The sequence below is a fragment of the Choloepus didactylus genome, chromosome 14 (genome assembly GCF_015220235.1).
Source record: "Choloepus didactylus isolate mChoDid1 chromosome 14, mChoDid1.pri, whole genome shotgun sequence".
In the NCBI taxonomy this organism is placed as follows: Eukaryota; Metazoa; Chordata; class Mammalia; order Pilosa; family Megalonychidae; genus Choloepus; species Choloepus didactylus.
This window is the reverse complement of record NC_051320.1, coordinates 22,943,476-22,963,711: the sequence shown is the minus strand read 5'-3', so window position 1 is coordinate 22,963,711 and position 20,236 is coordinate 22,943,476. Positions and strand designations below refer to the sequence as shown.

Genomic DNA, 20,236 nt, shown 5'->3' with positions numbered 1-20,236 from the left:
TCTGAGGGAGAGAGCGAGAGTGAGTGAGTGTGAGTGTGGGGTGGGGTGGTGGCCGTTACGTTCCGGGCAACGGCTACGGCAGTGAAGAAGTAAGAAGAGAAACAACGTCCGCGCTTCCGCCTTCGCTTAGGAGGAGGAGGAGCTGGTAGGGAAAAGAAAGTGATTCGTCCTGGGCCTCGACTAGACCGAGTTGGGCCGGTGAAGTCTTGGTTATGAGCCTTTGAGGGTCGCTTGGGTCGCGGAGCCAGACGCGAGAGCCGAGAGCTATGTCTCAGCCGCCGCCGCCTCCGTTGCCTCCGCCACCTCCTCCCCCTGAGGCTCCTCAGACTCCGCCGCCCCTGGGGGCGGCTGCTGCTCCGGGGGGCCTTTCGAAGCGGAGAGACCGGAGAATCCTCTCCGGGAGCTGCCCGGATCCGAAGTGCCAGGCGCGTCTGTTCTTCCCGGCCTCCGGTTCAGTCAGCATCGAGTGTACCGAGTGCGGACAGCGGCACGAGCAGCAACAGCTGCTGGGGGTGGAGGAGGTGACCGACCCGGACGTAGTGCTGCACAACCTGCTCCGGAACGCGCTGCTCGGGGTGACGGGAGCACCCAAGAAAAACACGGAATTGGTAAAGGTGATGGGCCTTTCCAACTACCACTGCAAATTACTGTCGCCCATATTAGCTCGCTATGGAATGGACAAACAGACAGGCCGGGCTAAGCTTCTTCGGGACATGAACCAGGGCGAACTGTTTGATTGTGCTTTACTGGGTGACCGGGCCTTCCTCATAGAGCCAGAGCATGTTAACACTGTGGGCTATGGCAAGGACCGCTCTGGAAGCCTCTTATATTTGCATGACACTCTTGAGGACATCAAGCGGGCCAATAAAAGTCAGGAGTGTCTCATTCCAGTGCATGTGGACGGGGATGGACACTGCCTGGTGCATGCTGTGTCCCGGGCTCTCGTAGGGCGAGAGCTCTTCTGGCATGCCTTGAGAGAGAATCTTAAACAGCACTTTCAGCAACACCTGGCCCGATACCAAGCCCTCTTCCATGACTTCATTGATGCAGCTGAGTGGGAGGACATTATCAATGAGTGTGACCCTCTGTTTGTACCACCTGAGGGCGTTCCCTTGGGCCTGAGGAACATCCACATCTTTGGTCTTGCCAATGTGTTACATCGTCCTATTATTCTGTTAGATTCTCTCAGTGGCATGAGAAGCTCTGGTGATTATTCAGCCACCTTTTTGCCCGGGCTTATCCCTGCAGAGAAGTGCACTGGAAGAGATGGTCATTTGAACAAACCAATTTGCATTGCATGGAGTAGCTCTGGTAGAAACCATTATATTCCCTTGGTAGGCATAAAAGGAGCCGCTTTGCCCAAACTGCCTATGAATTTGCTTCCTAAAGCATGGGGTGTGCCTCAGGACCTTATTAAAAAGTACATCAAACTTGAGGAAGATGGTGGTTGTGTTATTGGAGGAGACAGAAGTTTGCAGGATAAGTACTTGCTTAGGCTTGTTGCTGCTATGGAAGAAGTCTTTATGGACAAACATGGTATCCATCCTAGTTTGGTTGCTGATGTTCATCAGTATTTCTACAGAAGGACTGGGGTGATAGGAGTTCAGCCTGAAGAAGTCACTGCAGCTGCTAAAAAAGCAGTAATGGATAATCGTCTTCACAAATGTTTGCTCTGTGGTGCCCTTTCTGAACTTCATGTTCCTCCAGACTGGTTGGCTCCAGGAGGGAAATTGTATAACCTGGCAAAAAGTACTCATGGACAGCTGAGGCCTGACAAAAATTATAGCTTTCCCTTGAACAATTTGGTTTGCTCATATGATTCAGTGAAAGATGTTTTGGTACCAGACTATGGATTGAGTAACCTAACGGCTTGTAATTGGTGCCATGGCACATCTGTGCGAAGGGTCAGAGGAGATGGTTCTATTGTGTATTTGGATGGGGACAGAACTAACTCTAGGTCCATTGGTGGCAAATGTGGTTGTGGATTCAAACACTTTTGGGATGGTAAAGAGTATGACAATCTGCCAGAAGCTTTTCCTATTACTTTAGAATGGGGTGGAAGAGTGGTCAGAGAAACAGTATATTGGTTCCAGTATGAAAGTGATGCATCTTTGAATAGTAATGTTTATGATGTTGCAATGAAACTTGTTACCAAGCACTTTCCAGGTGAATTTGGGAGTGAAATCCTAGTTCAGAAAGTTGTCCACACTATTTTGCGTCAGACTGCCAAAAAGAATCCTGATGATTATACTCCTGTAAATATAGATGGTGCTCATGCCCAAAGAGTTGGAGATGTACAAGGACAAGAGTCAGAGTCTCAGCTACCAACTAAAATTATTCTTACTGGACAGAAAACAAAAACTTTGCACAAGGAAGAGTTAAATATGAGTAAAACTGAAAGAACTATTCAACAGAACATTACGGAACAGGCTTCTGTAATGCAGAAACGGAAAACAGAGAAGTTGAAACAAGAACAAAAAGGCCATCCCAGGACTGTTTCTCCCAGTACTATTCGTGATGGGCCGTCCTCTGCCCCTCCTACACCTACCAAGGCTCCCTATTCACCAACAGCTTCTAAGGAGAAGAAGATCCGAATAACAACTAATGATGGACGACAGTCCATGGTTACCCTTAAGCCTTCAACAACCTTTATTGAACTTCAGGAAAGTATAGCCAGAGAATTCAATATTCCTCCATATTTACAGTGTATTCGATATGGCTTTCCTCCTAAAGAGTTAATGCCACCCCAGGCAGGAATGGAAAAAGAGCCAGTTCCTTTACAGCATGGTGACAGAATTACAATAGAGATTCTAAAAAGTAAAGCAGAAGGTGGTCAGTCTGCTGCAGCACATTCAGCCCACACTGTGAAACAAGAAGACATTGCTGTTACTAGTAAACTGTCATCTAAGGAACTTAAGGAGCAAGCTGACAAAGAAATGTACTCCTTGTGTCTTATAGCAACATTAATGGGTAAGATCAATTTAACTCTAATGTTACATAACATAAGAGTGACTATAATATACTTTTTTTTTATTGTCTGGAAAAAATCTGGTTATTGTAAAAAATATTTGATTATAAATTTTAGAAGAAAATTAGTTTTTTGACATTAATGGGTAGATGTTAATGTTATTCTCTATTGAGTATTAGGAAATCATAACTAGAATGTGAATGTAATAATTGTCACCAGATTATTTAAATGTAACTTATTCTTTAATTTTTTTAAAACAGTCTTGTAATGTATTCATTTAAAGCCTTAACAGTCTTGTAATGTATTCATTTAAAGCCTTTTCTTTTTTTTTTTCTAGTCTCGGTAAGTATTAAGCCTGCCCTCCTTGCCCCTTTTTATTTATTTTTAAATTTTATTTTCCTGAATGTCAGGTGATTTCAGGACTTCCTGTTTGATGAATTGCAGTTTCTGGTGTTTATATTCTCACTGCACCCCCACCTAATAGTCTCTCTTGTCCATTTCCTGTTCTTTCTTTCCCAGTTCATCACATTTTTCTTATTTGTATACTAGGGTTTGTGTTTAAGTAATTTAAATCTGAGTGGATCTTTGCTATTGATTGTAATGAACTACTGTTGCTCATAAGAAATATAAGAAATAGAGGTAGATGGAAATGGGGTTGTTTAAGAAATGTTTCTTTTTAATAATTCAGCATTACTTACAAGAAAATATATTAGCAACCAAATATTTAAGGCTTCAGATGATTTAAGATACTGTCCAACAGTACACTTTTTACACTGTTTTTATTGGCTTACTCTTTGTTGTTTAATCACTGTTAATATGTTTTTCTAAGGCTTAAAGTATAAAGTGAAACTTAAATGTATTAGATATTAGTACAGCCTTATTTTTGCTTAGATTAAAGCTTTCAGCTAGAAAAGTGATCTGAGTTTTGATTGGTTCCTAAGGATACTAAATATTAGTAAACTAGACTTTGGCCTACCAAAGTGAAGTTTATTTATTCCTGGCTTATTAAGTTTGGGGGCTTAATTGTTAATTAGGAAATCTAGAATCCCTGTACAAATTTATAATTTGATATTGCTGATTTTAGTTTGGCAAGCATAGTAATTGAATTGGAGGATATGTCAGGAACTGTAATAGGCACTTTACATATTTCTATCTCTCAGAATTTTTGGAAACTTGTTTGGGGGAAAATGTTTCTTAGAGATTGCATGGAATAGAGGAAAGATTGTGTGATCTTTGCAGTTAGACCTGGAATTTGAATCTTGGCTCCACTACTTAATAACTTGGTGATTTTAGGCAAGCTACTTAACTTCCCAGTACTTCAGTTTGCCCCTTCTACACAAAATATCCATTGTGGTTGGTAGATAAAGGGCAATAGGCAAAGTACTCCTAGAATTCTGAAAATTCAGTAACATCAGTACAGATGGATGAAATTAGATATATGCAGAAGGCATTGGCAATCTCCCAGGTCAAAAACAGTAAAGGTAATGCCTTCTTCAGTAGAAGATGTACTCTGGAGGATGTGGTTCATATCTCATCTATTTTATGTGCTTAGCACCTAGTAGAGTGGCCAGCAAGTAGTAGGCACTTTGAAATGTTTTTTGTTTTGTTTTGTTTTCTTTTTGACTGCATTAACTAGATAATATTAACATTATCTAAAGAAAGGCTATGTCAGGAGAAATGGAATGGGTGGTCAGCATTGAACATAGAAAGAGTCTGAAAAACAGAATTTGGCAGTGTTTATGCACTGCTGTACAAAGGAAAGAGAGAATTCATTTGGGGTTCATGAAAATTCTGGTAACTAGAAAGGTAATCTCTGTTGAGGGCCAGGGATATTTGATCAGCTCTCTTCACGGCCAGACTGAAAGATCTCTGTCCCTTTACCCGATTCCATATTCATCAAGCATCTATTCTGAACACTCATTTAGCCCACTGATAAGGAGATTGATATACAGTTGAGAGTGCATGTGGGGATTATATTCACTGGGAAGGCTGTGTTCTCCATTGTAGATTAATAAATTAGCATGGGTGAGATTAAGATCAGCAGTCTTAAAATTATCTGATCAGCTTTTAAAATATATTTTGTAATGAAAATTAGTAAACTATAATTCTGGTTTATAAACTAGTCACTTTTTTGAGTTTGGTTTGGGGTTCCTGGACCTAGGCCTGCAATGAATTTACCAAGATAATGTCTTCCTGGTATGGTCCCTTCTCTCTTCACCCCCAGCATTTATGTTGTTGCCCCTACAAACCCTTAAATTTCTTTAAATCTTCTACTTCCACTGCCAATACAAAATTTGAATGTAAAAGACATCTTGCTGATTTTAAAGTAGCAGCACTTGAGAGACTTTGTGCTTTAAAGTACAGTGCCTGACGTTATTATTCTGTGTTAATACTAGTTTTCTCTCTCTAGAAGATATTCTTAGTAAAAAGTATTGTGTTTGTAAAAATGTCAGTTCGGGGATATTTACACAACCATATGTAAAGTGTGCTGGGAAACTACTGATGTTTAGATTGGAGAGGGCTGGAAGATGACAAGGCTTATTTAGAGAGGCTTTCTCCTGGCCATCCTATTTGATGGTTTGAGAGACCTTCACTGACCGCTCTTAAATGTTCTCTCTATCAGTGCACCCTGTTAATTTTCCTCTGAGCACCTATCACAGTTTTAATTGTCTTATTTGTTGATTTACTTACTCATTTGCTTTCTATACTATATTACAAGCTCCACTAGCAGAGACCATCCATGCCTATTTTATTCACTATGTATACTTTATTACCTAGTACAAGGCCTTGTACATTGTACATACTAAGTAAAGGCTTTTTGAATGAATGAATGCAGTTCATTTCAGCAAAATGCTATGAAGCAAACCGTGTTGGATCCCCGCAGGATCTCAACTGAGCAAGTCCCATACTTTCATAGTTTTCATCAACAGATATCCAGCTTTCTTTTCTACATATATAAAAGGTGCAGAACCCCAAAATATCACCAACATAGCAGTTTGGAAAATTTCTCGTTCATTATGAACATTTTAATATGAAAATTGTGTATCTTCATTAAATAGGCTGACTGTGAGATGGCCAGGGACATGTGTTTATCTTTTCTTTTGTTTTTAAGTAGAATACTTATTAAATAGAATTTATATCTTATTTTTATCAACAAAACAATAAGAGCATCAGGCTTTTGTTCAGTGTGAGCCATTCGTGAACTAGTCACTGAATTGTGTATGGTAGTTTAAAAAGAAATAACATTGTTCTACCTATAATATTTCACATCATCTTAATCTGCTTTATCCAGTCCACTGGAAGCTATTGAACTTGATTTTTTGCAGATTGTCATTCTCGTTATTTATATTGTACTTGAGTGACTCTGTCTATGATGGCATTTTAAAGTTTATCATAGACCAGTTTTTGTTGGTTTTCTTTTGTTAGATATAATACATCATCATAAGTAGTAGGCTAACTAATTTCTTTTTCTTATTATTGTATTCCATTAATTTTCTAGTTTTTTTTTTTTCCAAGAGATAAAAACAGATTTAGATGAAAAACAGAATTTGTAAGTTTTGGAGTTACTTACATGAAATTAGGCTACTTCTGATGTATACCTTGCTTTACCACAAACTTTACCAGCCTTTCAGAAGTTGAGAAACATTTTTTGATTTTGATATACTTTCTCTTTTCCTGAAAAGGTTGTGACTTTTCAAAATAAATTTTTGAAGTGCACAATATTTTGTAATTTTATAATACCTCTTGATATTTTAAATGCTTTAAGGTTTTCCAAAATCACAGGTGGGACTCAAAACACTAATTTTTTTTAGGTGACATGAGGCCTGAATATGACTGTTGCATCTTGATATTTTTCTTCAAATGTTGGGTGAGGGAGAGTTTCAAATCTGGAGGGTACTTACATATATATTTTTATATTTTACATGCTGATAGCCCTTCCATTGATTTATATACAGCATATTCCTTATGGTGGAGCAGTTTTAAAGTTGAATAAAAAATAATTCATATAGATGTATCTTAAGATAAATGTATATTTAGTGAAAGATGACAGTTGTACTTGGAAAATTAAGCTAAACATTGACTGTTTTCCTCTTTGTGCTCAACTACTTTGATATCTTTTTTTCTTAATCTTTTTTCAATTGCCAAATATTAATAAAAATTTTTGTGGTAACACATATGCAACACAAACTTTGACATTTTAATCACTGCTAAGTGTATATAATTTAGTGGCATTACTTTTATAATGTGCTACCATCACTACATTCCATTGTTAAAACTATTACCCCAAACAGAAACTCTTTATTTAAGCCATGACTCCCCATTCCTCCACCTCTGAGCCCGATAACTTCTAATCTTCCTGTTTCTGTGAATTTGCTTATTTTAGATATTTCATATCAGTGAAACCATACACTGTCCTTTTGTGTCTGGCTTCTTTCACTTAGCATAATGTTTTCAAGGTTCGTCCACATTGTAGAAAGTATCACAGTGTTGTGCTACCCTCACCATCATCCATTATAACTTTCCCATCATCTCAAAACACAAATACACACACAATACACGTTAACTCCCCAATCCCCCCTTCCCTTGGTAACCTGTACTCTACTTTCTGTTTCTATGAGTTTGTGTATTCTGGCTATTTCATATAAGTGGGATAATACAATACCTGTCTCTCTGTGTCTGACTTATTTCACTTAATGTGATATTTTCAAAGTTTATCCATGTTGCGGCATGTATCAGAACTTCATTCCTTTTTAAGGCTGAATAGTATTGCATTGTATGTATACATCACATTTTGATTATCGATTCATCTGCTAATAGACATGTGGGTTGCTTCCACCTTTGGCTATTATGAATAGTACTACTATGAACATTGGTGTATAGCTATCTGTCCAAGTCCTGCTTTCAATTCTTTTGGGTATATACCTAAGTGGGATTACTGTGCCATGTGGTAGTTCTATGTTTTACTTTTTGAGGAGCTGCTAAACTTTTCCACAGTACCTGTACCATTTTACATTTCCACCAGCAGTGCACAAGGGTTACAGTTTCTCTACAACCTCTCCAACACTTGTCATTTTCCATTTTTAAAATAATACCCATCATAATGAGTGTGAAAGTAGTAGTTCATTGTGGTTTTGTTTGGCATTTCTCTGATGGCCAATGATGTTGAGCATCTTTTCATGTGTTTATTGGCCATTGATATATTTTCTTTGGAGGAATGTCTTTTCAAGTCCTTTTCCTTTTTTATAAAAAAAATTTTATGGTAGTAACATATGTACAACAGAAGTTCTCATTTTAACTACTTTCATGTGTATAGTTCACTGATATTAATTACATTCATATTATTGTGCTACCATCAGCACCATCCATTACCAAAACTTTTTCATCATTCCAAACAAACTCTGTGCCCATTAAGCAGTAACTTCCCATTCCTCCCTTGAGCCCCCCTCCCCTCCCCCCCAGACCCTGGCAACCTATAATTCTGTCTCTGTGTATTTGCTTATTCTAGATATTTCATATAAGTCAAATCATACAATATCTGTCTTTCCATGTCTGGCTTATTTCATGCAACATGGTGTCTTCAAGGTTCATCCATGTTGTTGCATTTATCAAAACTTCATTCCTTTATACAGCTGAGTAATAACTCCATTGTGTGTATATACCATATTTTGTTTATCCCATTCATTGGTTGATGGACACTTGAGTTGCTTCCATCTTTTGACAATTATGAATAATGCTTCTTTGAATATCGATATGCAAAATATCTGTTCGAGTCCCTGCTTTTAATTCTTTTAGGTATATACTTAGAAGTGGGATTCCTGCGTCATATGGTAATTCTATACTTAACTTTCTGAGTATCTGCCAAACTCTCTTCCACAGCAGCTGTACAATTTTACATCCCCATCAACAATGTACAAGCGTTCTATCTCTACATCCTTGCAACCCTTATTACTTTGCCCATTTAAAAAAAAAAAATTGCACATTTAAAAAAAAATACAAAGAAATGAAGTATGTTTAAAGTAAAATGTGACAGTTCTCCTTCCTGTTTGCACTGTCCAGAGAAGATCATTAATAGATTGGGGTGTACCCTTTCAGAGTGTACATATGTGTGTGCACGCACCCATTTACACCCATGTGTGTTTATGTGCATGCATGTATATGGTAAATATATCCTTTAATGCCAGTAGCAGTACTGAAAACTTCATGGGCTGGGTACATTAAAGAGACTGAGCCTAAGGAGAGAGACATGCCTTTCAAGTAATGGTTTTGACTATAGATTGGGTAGATGAATTTTTAGATGGGAGAATCTACAGGAAGAGTGGATAGAGGGCATCAGTTCTTTCAGTGAATACTTTGTGTTTCTCACTAGTAGAAATAGTCATGTGTTCCTATTTTACGTTTACATCTTGTTTTGTTTATGTGACAGATACCTGCATTTTAGATCTAGTTTTAGGTATTTCTTTTGGGACTTCGAATATATATTTCATATAGGTGTTAAATCTTTAAATTTATTCACTTGATTAGTAAATTGCAAAATAGCAACTTTCAAATTACCTTTTTAAATACCTAAAGTTAGGAAATTGGAATGATCTTTTAAACTCACCTTTAACCCCATGATTTTATTATTTTAGAAAAAGTTAGAAAATTATGATTTTAAAGAATTGATTCATTTTGACATACTTTTTAAAGATTAAAACTTCTTATTAAAAATAATGAATTTTTTAAATAGGAAAAAAATTAGATAAACAAAAAGAAAAATCGACCATATACCACTGCCAGAGATAACCATTGCTCAGGTAAGACAACTGAAGGCTGTGAGGAAGGAGGGATTTGAGGAAGACAAGATGTGAACAGAGATTATCTATGGCAGTGGTACAGATTTTTTTCTATATTTATGTACACACACAATACATTGAATGTAAGTATTTTACTGATGTACTATGAATAAACGGTTGAATTATAAAGTTCAATTAATTGGAGGCTAACAGAAAAATATGAATTAACATAATATTTACTAGATACTTTACCAAACTATTCCTATACTGTAAGAGTTTCCTCTCTAGTGAAATGATAAAAATTTTTTTTTTTTGTTTTTGTTATGGTTTTGTTTTATTAGATTCTTGAAGAGATAGCAGATGTTAGGTATCATTAGTTGTGTTTTATAGATAATAGTGAAGAACAGTTACTGTGTAGTTTTAATTAATTTTTTTCTGGACTGCTTTCAGTCAGTTTAATAGGATAAACCTCATTTATAATATTTGTATGTATTCATTCAACCAATGCCAAGAATGCTACTGTCTGCCCAGTTCTGTGGCAAGCTCTGGGAATACAAAGTCAAATTAGGCCACTGACGTTACCCTGAAACTGAAAAGCTTCTAGTCTAGAATGGAGGGAAGGAAAATAAACTAAATTAACTTGCAGAGTGATAGGGCTGTGGTATCCATATGCATAAGGGCATCAAGGAAGAATATCTACCTCAGCAGCAGAAGTGGTGACCCCAAAGTTGAATTTTAAAAAATATGTAGCACTGATTGACCTTTGGGGAACTAGAATTGTTTGTTAGTGTTGCTTTGTAAAAATCAAGGCAGTATGTGATTTGAAATAGGAGCATAGGCAAGGACCAACTCACTCATAGAGTGCCTTATATGCCGTGAAAAGGAGCTTGGACTTTACAGTATGATTTTGGGAAGCCATTAAATGTTTAACTCTGAAGGCTGTGTGGAGGAGGGAATTTGAGGAGGACAAAGACTAGAGGGAAAACCTGTTATGAGGCTGAGGCAGTAAATTCAGGCAGGAGACAAGGCTTGGACTAGGGCCCTGGATGGGGAAAAATGCAGTGGAAAGCCGAATGAGCAAAGTGCAACAATCCCTGCTTCCTAATCTGTAATGATTTTCCTTGTTTCTGTTAACCAATACACATCACTTCTGTGGAAGTATATGTATACCAAAAGAAATCATTTGCCTATGTTTTTCTCCAGCTAGTTATTGATGCCATGAATTTCAAATTTGTGGTAACACCATTTGCTCTCCAGTAGAGGTTTAACAATATGGAAAGGGTATATGTAAGCTTAGAATGATACACAGGATTCAAATCCTGGCTCTGCCACTTAGAAGCAGCGTGATCTTGGGAGAATCACTTAAGCTCTTTGAGCTTGTTTCCTTGTCTGTAAGATAAGGTGTCCTTGTGATGATGAGATGAAATGTATGTAAAATGTCTGCTCAGAACTGGGTAGATAATAGTGGTTTAGGTGGTATTTATCCTTTTCTTAAAGCAATCGAGCATGCTTACTCAGTGAGGCCATAGCGCTCTGAGGGGATGAAAATTAGTTCTTGAGGGTGAGAGGACAAATATCTCTTACCCTATTTATGTGTAAAGTTCAGAGACACATGCTGTATATAAAGAGATATACAGCATATCTGTAGTATTTAGACTTCATGGGGGAACACGCAGATTAGGAAAATAATATCTAAAAAGGCTCTTTAGGGGACAGTAATAAAAACAAGATTGAGAAATACTGCAGATAGAGTAAGTGATCCACTCAAATAAGGAATCATCAGGTATGTCAAGTACAAAGAAATGTGATTTTTCTTATGTAAGTTCTGAGGATGTCAGCATTCTTTTAGCACTCATTAGATTCAAACCAAAAAAATTAAGTGCTATCATATAATTTTTTGATATGGTTTCCAAATAAATGATATATCCTAGATTATTTTATAAAACAGTAAGTACATTTTAGATAACATTGACAGTAACTAAATGATAGGTCATCACCATTGAAATAATTTATACAAATGAAGTTTAATGATACTTGGGAATCAGATCTTCTATCAGAAATTACTAATATTTCTGAAGTTAATAATATTTCTTATTAATATCCAGAATATTTTAAATATCTGTGTGTCCATCCTTAAATATAACCATATTCCAGTAGCAGTGCATCACTAGTGATGGAGCCTTATCTGTAAATAAATGTTCTGATGAACAGCAACTTGAAGTGCTAAGGCTTTTTAAATTTGTATACTCTAGTATGTTGAGCGTAACTTTCACCAATTGCTATACAAATTCATATTCCTGTTTATGAATTTGGGAAGGGGTCAGAGCTCTGAGGGATTGTAATACCATGGTGATTAATTAGCATCATCAATCACTACCATTCAGTGCTCAGGTCCAACAGTGTAATCTTCTAGTAAGAAATAAAAAAATTAATCTTCCTTTGTTAAAATTAATTAAAAAATTTCCTGATTATAAAAGAAATACATATATATATATAATCATATTAAAAAATAAATGAAAGTATGAATAAGCAAATAACCATATTGTACAAACCAAAAAACATTTTTGTTTCTTCCGTTCTTTATTAACTTCTGAAACAGTGATTCACATTCTTAACTTTTTTGTTTGAAACTCCTTATTAAAATAGGCACTGTCAAAGGATGTTTTTGAAAAAATGTTTTTGTAGAATGATGGTTTGCTTATAGATCTGATGTGGTCCTCTCAAGGTTGTTTTGAATCTGTTCAAGTCATTTTCCCCTCATAGTACTGTTTAAAAAAAAATCAATTTTGGAACAACAACAAAACAAAACACTATATTAAATAATTCATCCCCTTCATCTGTTTTTCCTGGGTTTTAACGTAAGTATAAATGTAGAATGTACACCATTTTTTGTTATATTTTTAAAAATAGTTATCTTTATTTAACCTTTTTTGTTGTTTGTTCTAGTCCAGAGATTGCAAACCAGTTTCCTCTCAGCTGTATCACCCCTTCACATACATTTTGAATATAATTTGCCTAGTATTGACTCATGCAGTTTTAAAGGAAATTTTTTAATTAGTTGATACATTTAAAAATTGGGAGAATTCACATTAACAACCTGATTTTCTGGTTTCTCTTGAAAAGCCATATGATCTGGAAACATTGGGCCTATACCCAGAACAGCAGTTGGTAGTGGTTGCCACCTTTAGATGGACCAAGCATTTTCTAGTGTGCCACAGTGCCTTCATGTCATACCAACCCTAGATCCTCTGCCAGGCTGCTTCAACCCATTTAGGAGATCTGCAATCTCTGTTCTAGGCTAATCATGTTAAAACAACCCTGGGTTGAACTCTTTCATTTGTTGCTAATACTATATCTGTTTTTATCTTACAGGAGAAGATGTATGGTCTTATGCAAAGGGACTTCCTCACATGTTCCAACAGGGTGGTGTGTTCTACAATATTATGAAGAAAACCATGGGTATGGTTAATTCCCTATCTTATTCTTTGATAATGTCTCCACTCAAGCTATTATAAGATTAAGAAAATTCACATCTGATAGTATTCTTCTAAAAATATTTCCAAAGCTAATTTCAGATACATATTCTTTTGCTGTCTGCCTAAAGATTATTATCCTGACATGGTCAGCATGTTTTCTGCTGCTACTATTAACTAAAAATCTCCTCTCACCTTCTTGTTCCTATTTTCGTATCTAAATTATATATATGATTTCTGACAACTAAAGAAAAGTTGTGAAATTAGAAGCAGATTTGATTATAATTGCAGTGACTGTCTCCAGACTACTGTTGTTGTGTTTAGGCTATGATTATTATGTATCTTACTGCTTTCTGGGTTTCGTGTTCAGCTAACTTTACACTTAACTTCTTTTTACATTGTGTGTTCATTGTTTGTAAAAATATATGTAAGTGTAAAACTATCTTCAGAGTTTTAAGGTCTTTAAAGAGAGATTGCCAGTGTCTGTGTGTTTGGACCTCATTCTTTTTCAAAGATTTGATGTGAATGTGTGAGTGCCTTTGGCCTTAGACTTATTACTCTGGTTTATCTCACTTCTTCACCTACCTGACCTCTGTTTTATGGCTTTTATCTCTTCCTCAGACATTTTTTCCCTTCTTAAAAAAAAACAAAAAAAAAATTGTCTATTATAGAAATGTCAAACATATACACAAGTAGCGAGAATAGTATAATGAACCCCTTTTTACTCACAACTCAGCTTCAGCAATTATCTGTACATCTCTACCCTAACTGGACTATTTTAATGTAAATCCCAGACATAACATAATTTAATCTATAGATACTTCAGAATGTGTCTTTAAACGTAAGAACCCTCTCTTTTCTTTTACAAAAATAACCACAATACCATTATCATACCTAAAAAAATGAACAGTAATTCCTTAATCTCACCAAATATCTAGGCCGTGTTTACATTTCCTTGACTTTTCATTGTCTCCGAAATGTTTTTTTCCTGTTATTTATTTGAACCAAGGATAAAAGAATGCCTTTTCTTTTTTCTAAAGACAAGATTATTGAGACATAATTTACATACAGTAGTATTCACCCTTTTTAGATATAGAAGCATATGAATTTTGACAAAATATGGAGTTATGTAAACACTGCCACCACAATCAAGATAAAGATTATTTCCATTGCTCCAGAAAGTTCCCTTGTGCCCTTTTGCAATCGATCCCTTCCCACTGCCTTCAGGCCCTGGCAACCACTGATTTTGTTTCTGTCCCTATATTATATTATATTTATATATAAACTTTGTCAGATTTATCGTATAAATTGATCATAGAGTGTAGCCTTTTGTGTATGGTGGTTTTGATTTCTCACAGGGGTTCACAAACGATGGCCTGTAGGCCAAACCCATGGGCCAAACCTGACCTGCTGCCTGTTATTGTTAATCAAGTACTATAGGAACACAGCCACACTCATTTTTTTAATGTATTGTATTTGGATGCTTTTGCAGCTAATGCAGAGCTGAATAACTGTGACAGAGACTGTATGGCATACAGAACCTGAAGTATTTTTACCATGTTGCCCTTTTATAGAAAAAATTTGCCGATTTTTTGATTTAGCATAAATACTGCTTTTGAGATTCATCTATCTTGTTGCATTTATTAATAGTTCATTCCTTTCTATTGCTGAATACTATTCCATTATATGGCTGCATCACATTTTTTAATCATTTTTTTGTTGTGGAATATAACATATATACATAGAAGTGATAACTTTCCAAGTGCAATTTAACAAGTAGGTAGAGAGCAAATTTCAAAGAATGTTATGGGTTACAGTTCCACAGTTTCAGTGATTTCCTTATTATGAAATATAACATATATGCAAAAAGGTAATATTTTTCAAAGTATGATTTAAGAGTAGTTATATAGGAAATTTCCAAAAACATTAAGAATTACAGCACCATAGTTTTAGTTATTTCCTTATTGTGAAATATAACATATATGCAAAAAGGTGATAACTTTCAAATTACAATTTAACAAGTAGCTATAGAACAGATTTCAAAGGACGCTATGGGTTACCCTCCCCCTGATGTGGGACAGATTTTTTTTTTTAATCTGTATAGCCAGTTAAAAGACATTTGGGTTGTTTGCAGTTTTGGGCTACTATGAATAAAGTCACTAAAAAACATTTGTGTATAGGTCTTTGTGTGGACATATATTTTCACTTCTTTTTGATAAATACCTGGGAGTGGAATTGCTGGGTTAAAGAAGATGTTTATCTTTGTGAGAAACTTCTAAGCTCTTTTCTAAAGTGGCTGAACTTTTTTGCATTCCCACTAGCACTGTATGAGAGTTCCATTTGTTCAGCACTTGGTAGTGTCAGTTATTGTTTTTAAAACCATTCTAATAGATGTTTAGTAGTGTCTCAAAGTAGTTTTAATTTGCATTTCTCTACCGACTCAAAATGTTGAACATCGTTTCATGTGCTTATTTTCTATCTTGTTTTTGGTCCTTTTTTGAATTGGGTTGATTATTTTTTATTATTGAGTTTTGAGAGTTCTTTATATATTTTGGATACTATCCTTTATCACATAGGTATATGCAAATATTTTCTCCCTGTTTATAACTTGTCTTTTCATTCTCTTAACAGTATCTTTTGAAGACTAGATGTTTTTAATTTTATTAAAGTCCAATTTAACAATTTTTTTTCTTTGATCCTTCATGCTTTTCATATCTTACCTAAGAAATCTTTGACTAATCCAAGGTCATAAAGATTTTCTTCTGTGTTTTTGTCTAGGAGCTTTATAATACAGGTCTTACATTTAAGTTTATGATCCATTTCAGGTTAATTTTTTATGTGTTGTAAGGTATGGGTTGAGGTTCATCTTTTTTTTTTTTTTTTTTTTTTATTTTTAAATAAATTCAAAGTTATAGGAACAGTTGCAAAAACAATACAAACCCCATACACAGAACTCCAGGATACCCTAACCCCCCTCCCCCGACCCCCCAATCCACCAACTTTAACATGCTGTCACACCGCCATTTCTCTTTCCCTCCCTCCCTATCTATCATCCATCATCTATTGCTCTGTCTTCTGAACATACGAGAGCAAGCTGCACACATCCTTGAACAAATACCATATTCACATATACTATTCCCATGAACAAGAACATTCTTTTATGCAATCCCATTAAGCACAGCTACGAAGTTCAAGAAATTCAGCATTGATACAAAGCTTACATTCTATATTTCTTTTTTTTTTTTTTTTTTCCTTATGTCTCAACTGTGTCCCTTTGAGCCTCCTGTCCTCCGTTCTCAGATCCCATCCAGGATCATCCTTGGCATTCAACTTTCATCTATTTAGACTGTCTTTTTTTTTTTTTTTCTCCAATTGTGCAAACATATATACAGCCTAAAGCTTCCCATTCCACCCCCTCCCTAGCATTCCATTAGTGGGATTAATCATATTTAGAATGTTGTAATGCTATCACCTTCCCACCATCCATTACTAGAAATTTCCCTTCACCTCAAACAGCAACCCTACTCTCATTTCTTAACTCCCCGTTGCGCCTTCCCCCACTTCTCGTAACCCATACTCTACTTTTAATCTCTATGGTCATATTCTCTGATAATTTCTTTGTGTTTACTGTGGGGCTTAAAATTAACCTCTTAAATCCATAACAATCTTGTTTTTCTTTGATACCAACTTAACTTCAATAGGACACATAAACTGTGTTCCTATACTCCTCCATTCCCCCACCTTTATATAGTTCTTGTCAAAAATTACATATTTTACATTGAGTCCAAAACCACTGATTTGTCATTAGAGTTTGTGTATTTTATATCATGTAGGAAGTAAATAGTGGAGTTACAAATCAAAAATTATTGACTTCTATTTGTATTCCATTGTGGTCAGAGAATGTGCTTTGAATATATTCAATTTTTTTTTTTTTTTTAATTTATTGAGGCTTGTTTTATGTCCCAGCATATGGTCTATTCTGGAGAAAGATCCATGATCACTAGAGAAAAATGTGTGTCCTGATGATTTGGGATGTAAGGTTCTATATATGTCTGTTAAAATTCTTTATATCTCTATTTCCTTTCTTTGTTTCTCTGTCGGTAGGGCTCCCTTTAGTATCTGAAGTAGGGCAGGTCTTTTATTAGCAAACTCTCTCAGCATTTGTTTGTCTGTGAAAAATTTAAGCTCTCCCTCAAATTTGAAGGAGAGCTTTGCTGGATATAGTATTCTTGGTTGGAAATTTTTCTCTCTCAGAATTTTAAATATGTCATACCACTGCCTTCTCACCTCCATGGTGGCCACTGAGTAGTCACTACTTAGTCTTATGTTGTTTCCTTTGTATGTGGTGAATTGCTTGTCTCTTGCTGCTTTCAGAACTTGCTCCTTCTCTTCAGTATTTGACAGTCTGATCAGAATATGTCTTGGAGTGGGTTTATTTGGATTTATTCTATTTGGAGTTTGCTGGGCATTTATGCTTTGTGTATTTATATTGTGTAGACGGTTTGGGAAGTTTTCCCCAACAATTTCTTTGAATACTCTTTCTAGACCTTTACCCTTCTCTTCCCCTTCTGGGACACTAATGAGTCTTAAATTTGGACATTTTATTTTATCTATCGTATCGCTGAGATCCATTTTGATTTTTTCGATTTTTTTCTCCATTCTTTCTTTTGTTCTTTCATTTTCTGTTCTGTGGTCCTCTAGGACACTGAGTCATCGTTCAACTTCCTCTAATCTTGTATTGTGAGTATCCAGAGTCTTTTTAATTTGGCCAGCAGTTTCTTTTATTTCCATAAGATCTTCTATTTTTTTTATTTACTCTTGCAATTTCTTCTTTATGATCTTCTAGGATCTTCTTTATGTCCTTTATATCCTGTGCCATGTTCTTCTTCATGTCCTTTATATCCTGTGCCATGCTCTCGTTCTTTGATTGTAGTCCTTTGATTAATTGTGCCAAATACTGTGTCTCTTCTGATATTTTGATTTGGGTGTTTGGGATTGGGTTCTCCATATTGTCTGGTTTTATCGTATGCTTTAATATTTTCTGTTGTTTTTGGCCTCTTGGCATTTGCTTTGCTTGATAGGGTTCCTTCAAGTTTTAAAAAAAACCAACCTGATTTTTCAGATCTACAACTTGGTAGTGTACACTTTCTCCAACTAACCAGCAGATGGCATCTGCGAGTCACCTATTCTCCTCAAGTCAGTTCTCCTCAACTTTGTCTTTGTGGTGTGTGGGGAAATGATTCTTGTAGGGTTCAATTGGTGAACTCAGTTTGGGTATGTTGTTGGTGCTGTCCACCCTGAATGTGGGGCATGTGTCTGGGTGGTTAGGGAAGCAGGGCAGCTTTAATTATCAAACCTCCCAGGTGTTCCCTGAGATTCAAGGCTGTTGCAAGAGTCTAAGCCTTCATTTCAGTTTTGCCCCAGATTTTCTGTGCCGCTGACCCACAATTTCCCGGCATTGACGTAGCGTCCCTGGGTTTTCCGAGCGGGCCCCCCTCTCAGCTGTGATCTTCTAGGACCCTACCGAGGGACGGCTGTGCTACGTCACAAGTGCGCGCTGTCCCTCAAGGGAAGCCCCAGGCCACCAGGCCGTGCAGGGGCGCTCCCAGTCTGATGCAGAGATGGCTGAATGGGGCTTCTCAACCCCCCCCCCCCTTTTTGCACAGCTCCGCCTTCCCAGCTCCAGGACAACTAGCTGTGTATGCACCCAAGGCCACTGTCCATGGCCAATATTGTGGCGTGTGTGCGGTGCTGTGGGATACACTCCCTGTCAGACTGGGTTTCCTGGCGCAGCTCTGGGCTGTGGGTATGGCCCAGGCAGGAGTGTCTCCAGCCTGCCGTGGAGCCAGCTGCAAGCAATGTGGTTTCTTTCTCCTTTTGGCTCTCCCCTCTGCCCCCTGGCCCTGAGGGAATCAGCAGCGGTGTATCCTCCAGGCCAGACCCCAAGAGGTTGGCACAGCCTGCTCCTGCCATACATCACTGCGCGGTTCTCACTGTCGTAACTGCAGCCTCTCCTTGTTTTTTTTTTTTTTTTTTCAAAAAAAAGAACTAGTCCGTCTCCAAACGCCAACCCCTGGTTTTCCCACACCGCAGCACAGCCGTGGGGCTTTCAGCTGGCTTACTCACTCGTTTCAGAATGCAGACTCCCGGTTTCACCAAGTGCACGATCCGTGTGGTTTTAGCAGAAATTGTCCAGCTGGTGCATCACTGGAACAGGTGTTCTGGTTAACTTTCTGGTTTTAATCTAGCATTTTTCATGGAGGTGTTTTGCCCTGTCTCACCCAGCCACCATCTTAGGTTCTCCGAGGTTTCTCTTTTTTGCATATGGATGCCCAGTTCTTCCAGCACAACTTGTTGAAAAGATTGTACTTTATCACTGAATTGTCTTGGCACCTTTGTCAAAAATCAGATGACTGAATTGTATACTTGAAAAGAGTGAATTATATGAAATACAAAATTCATGTCAAGAAGTTATTTTCAAAAAACCAGTTGACCAAAATATGTGTGGGTCTATTTATGGAATCTCTTCTATTTTGTTGATCTATACATCTCTCCATTCACCAATACCACAATCTTGATTACTGTAGCTTTGTAGTAATTCTTGAAATCAGTTAGTGTGAAACCTTCAACTTTGTTCTTTTTCAAAATTATTTTGGATATTCTAGGTCCTTTGCTTATCCACATAAATTTTGGAGTCAGCTTATGGATTTTTCCAAATAGTCTATTAGGATCTTGATTATGATTCCAGTGAATATATAGATCAAATGGGGGACAACTGTTATCTTAACAACATTGAGCCTTCTGATTCATAAAAATTTTATAGTTCTCCATATGTTTAGCTCTTCTTTGATTTCTCCCGTCACAGTTCTATAATTTTCCACCTACAAATTTTGTACATACTTTATTAGATTTGTACCGAAATATTTCATGTTATTTTGATGCTATTGTAAAGGATTCTTTTTTTTTTTTGCTATATGTAATCTTGTTTTTATTTATATACATAATACAGAACAAATTCTGAT

General features: G+C 36.6%; 1 protein-coding gene across 1 annotated transcript in view; it reads left to right on the top strand.

Moving 5' to 3' along the window:
* Window positions 1-20,236, top strand: part of VCPIP1 (valosin containing protein interacting protein 1) — a 33,791-nt gene continuing 13,555 nt past the window's right edge. The window contains exons 1-2 of the mRNA XM_037802413.1: window positions 1-2,970; window positions 13,114-13,200. Coding sequence (XP_037658341.1) covers window positions 267-2,970; window positions 13,114-13,200 — 2,791 coding nt within the window. The 5' untranslated portion in view covers window positions 1-266. The remainder of the gene's footprint in view (window positions 2,971-13,113; window positions 13,201-20,236) is intronic.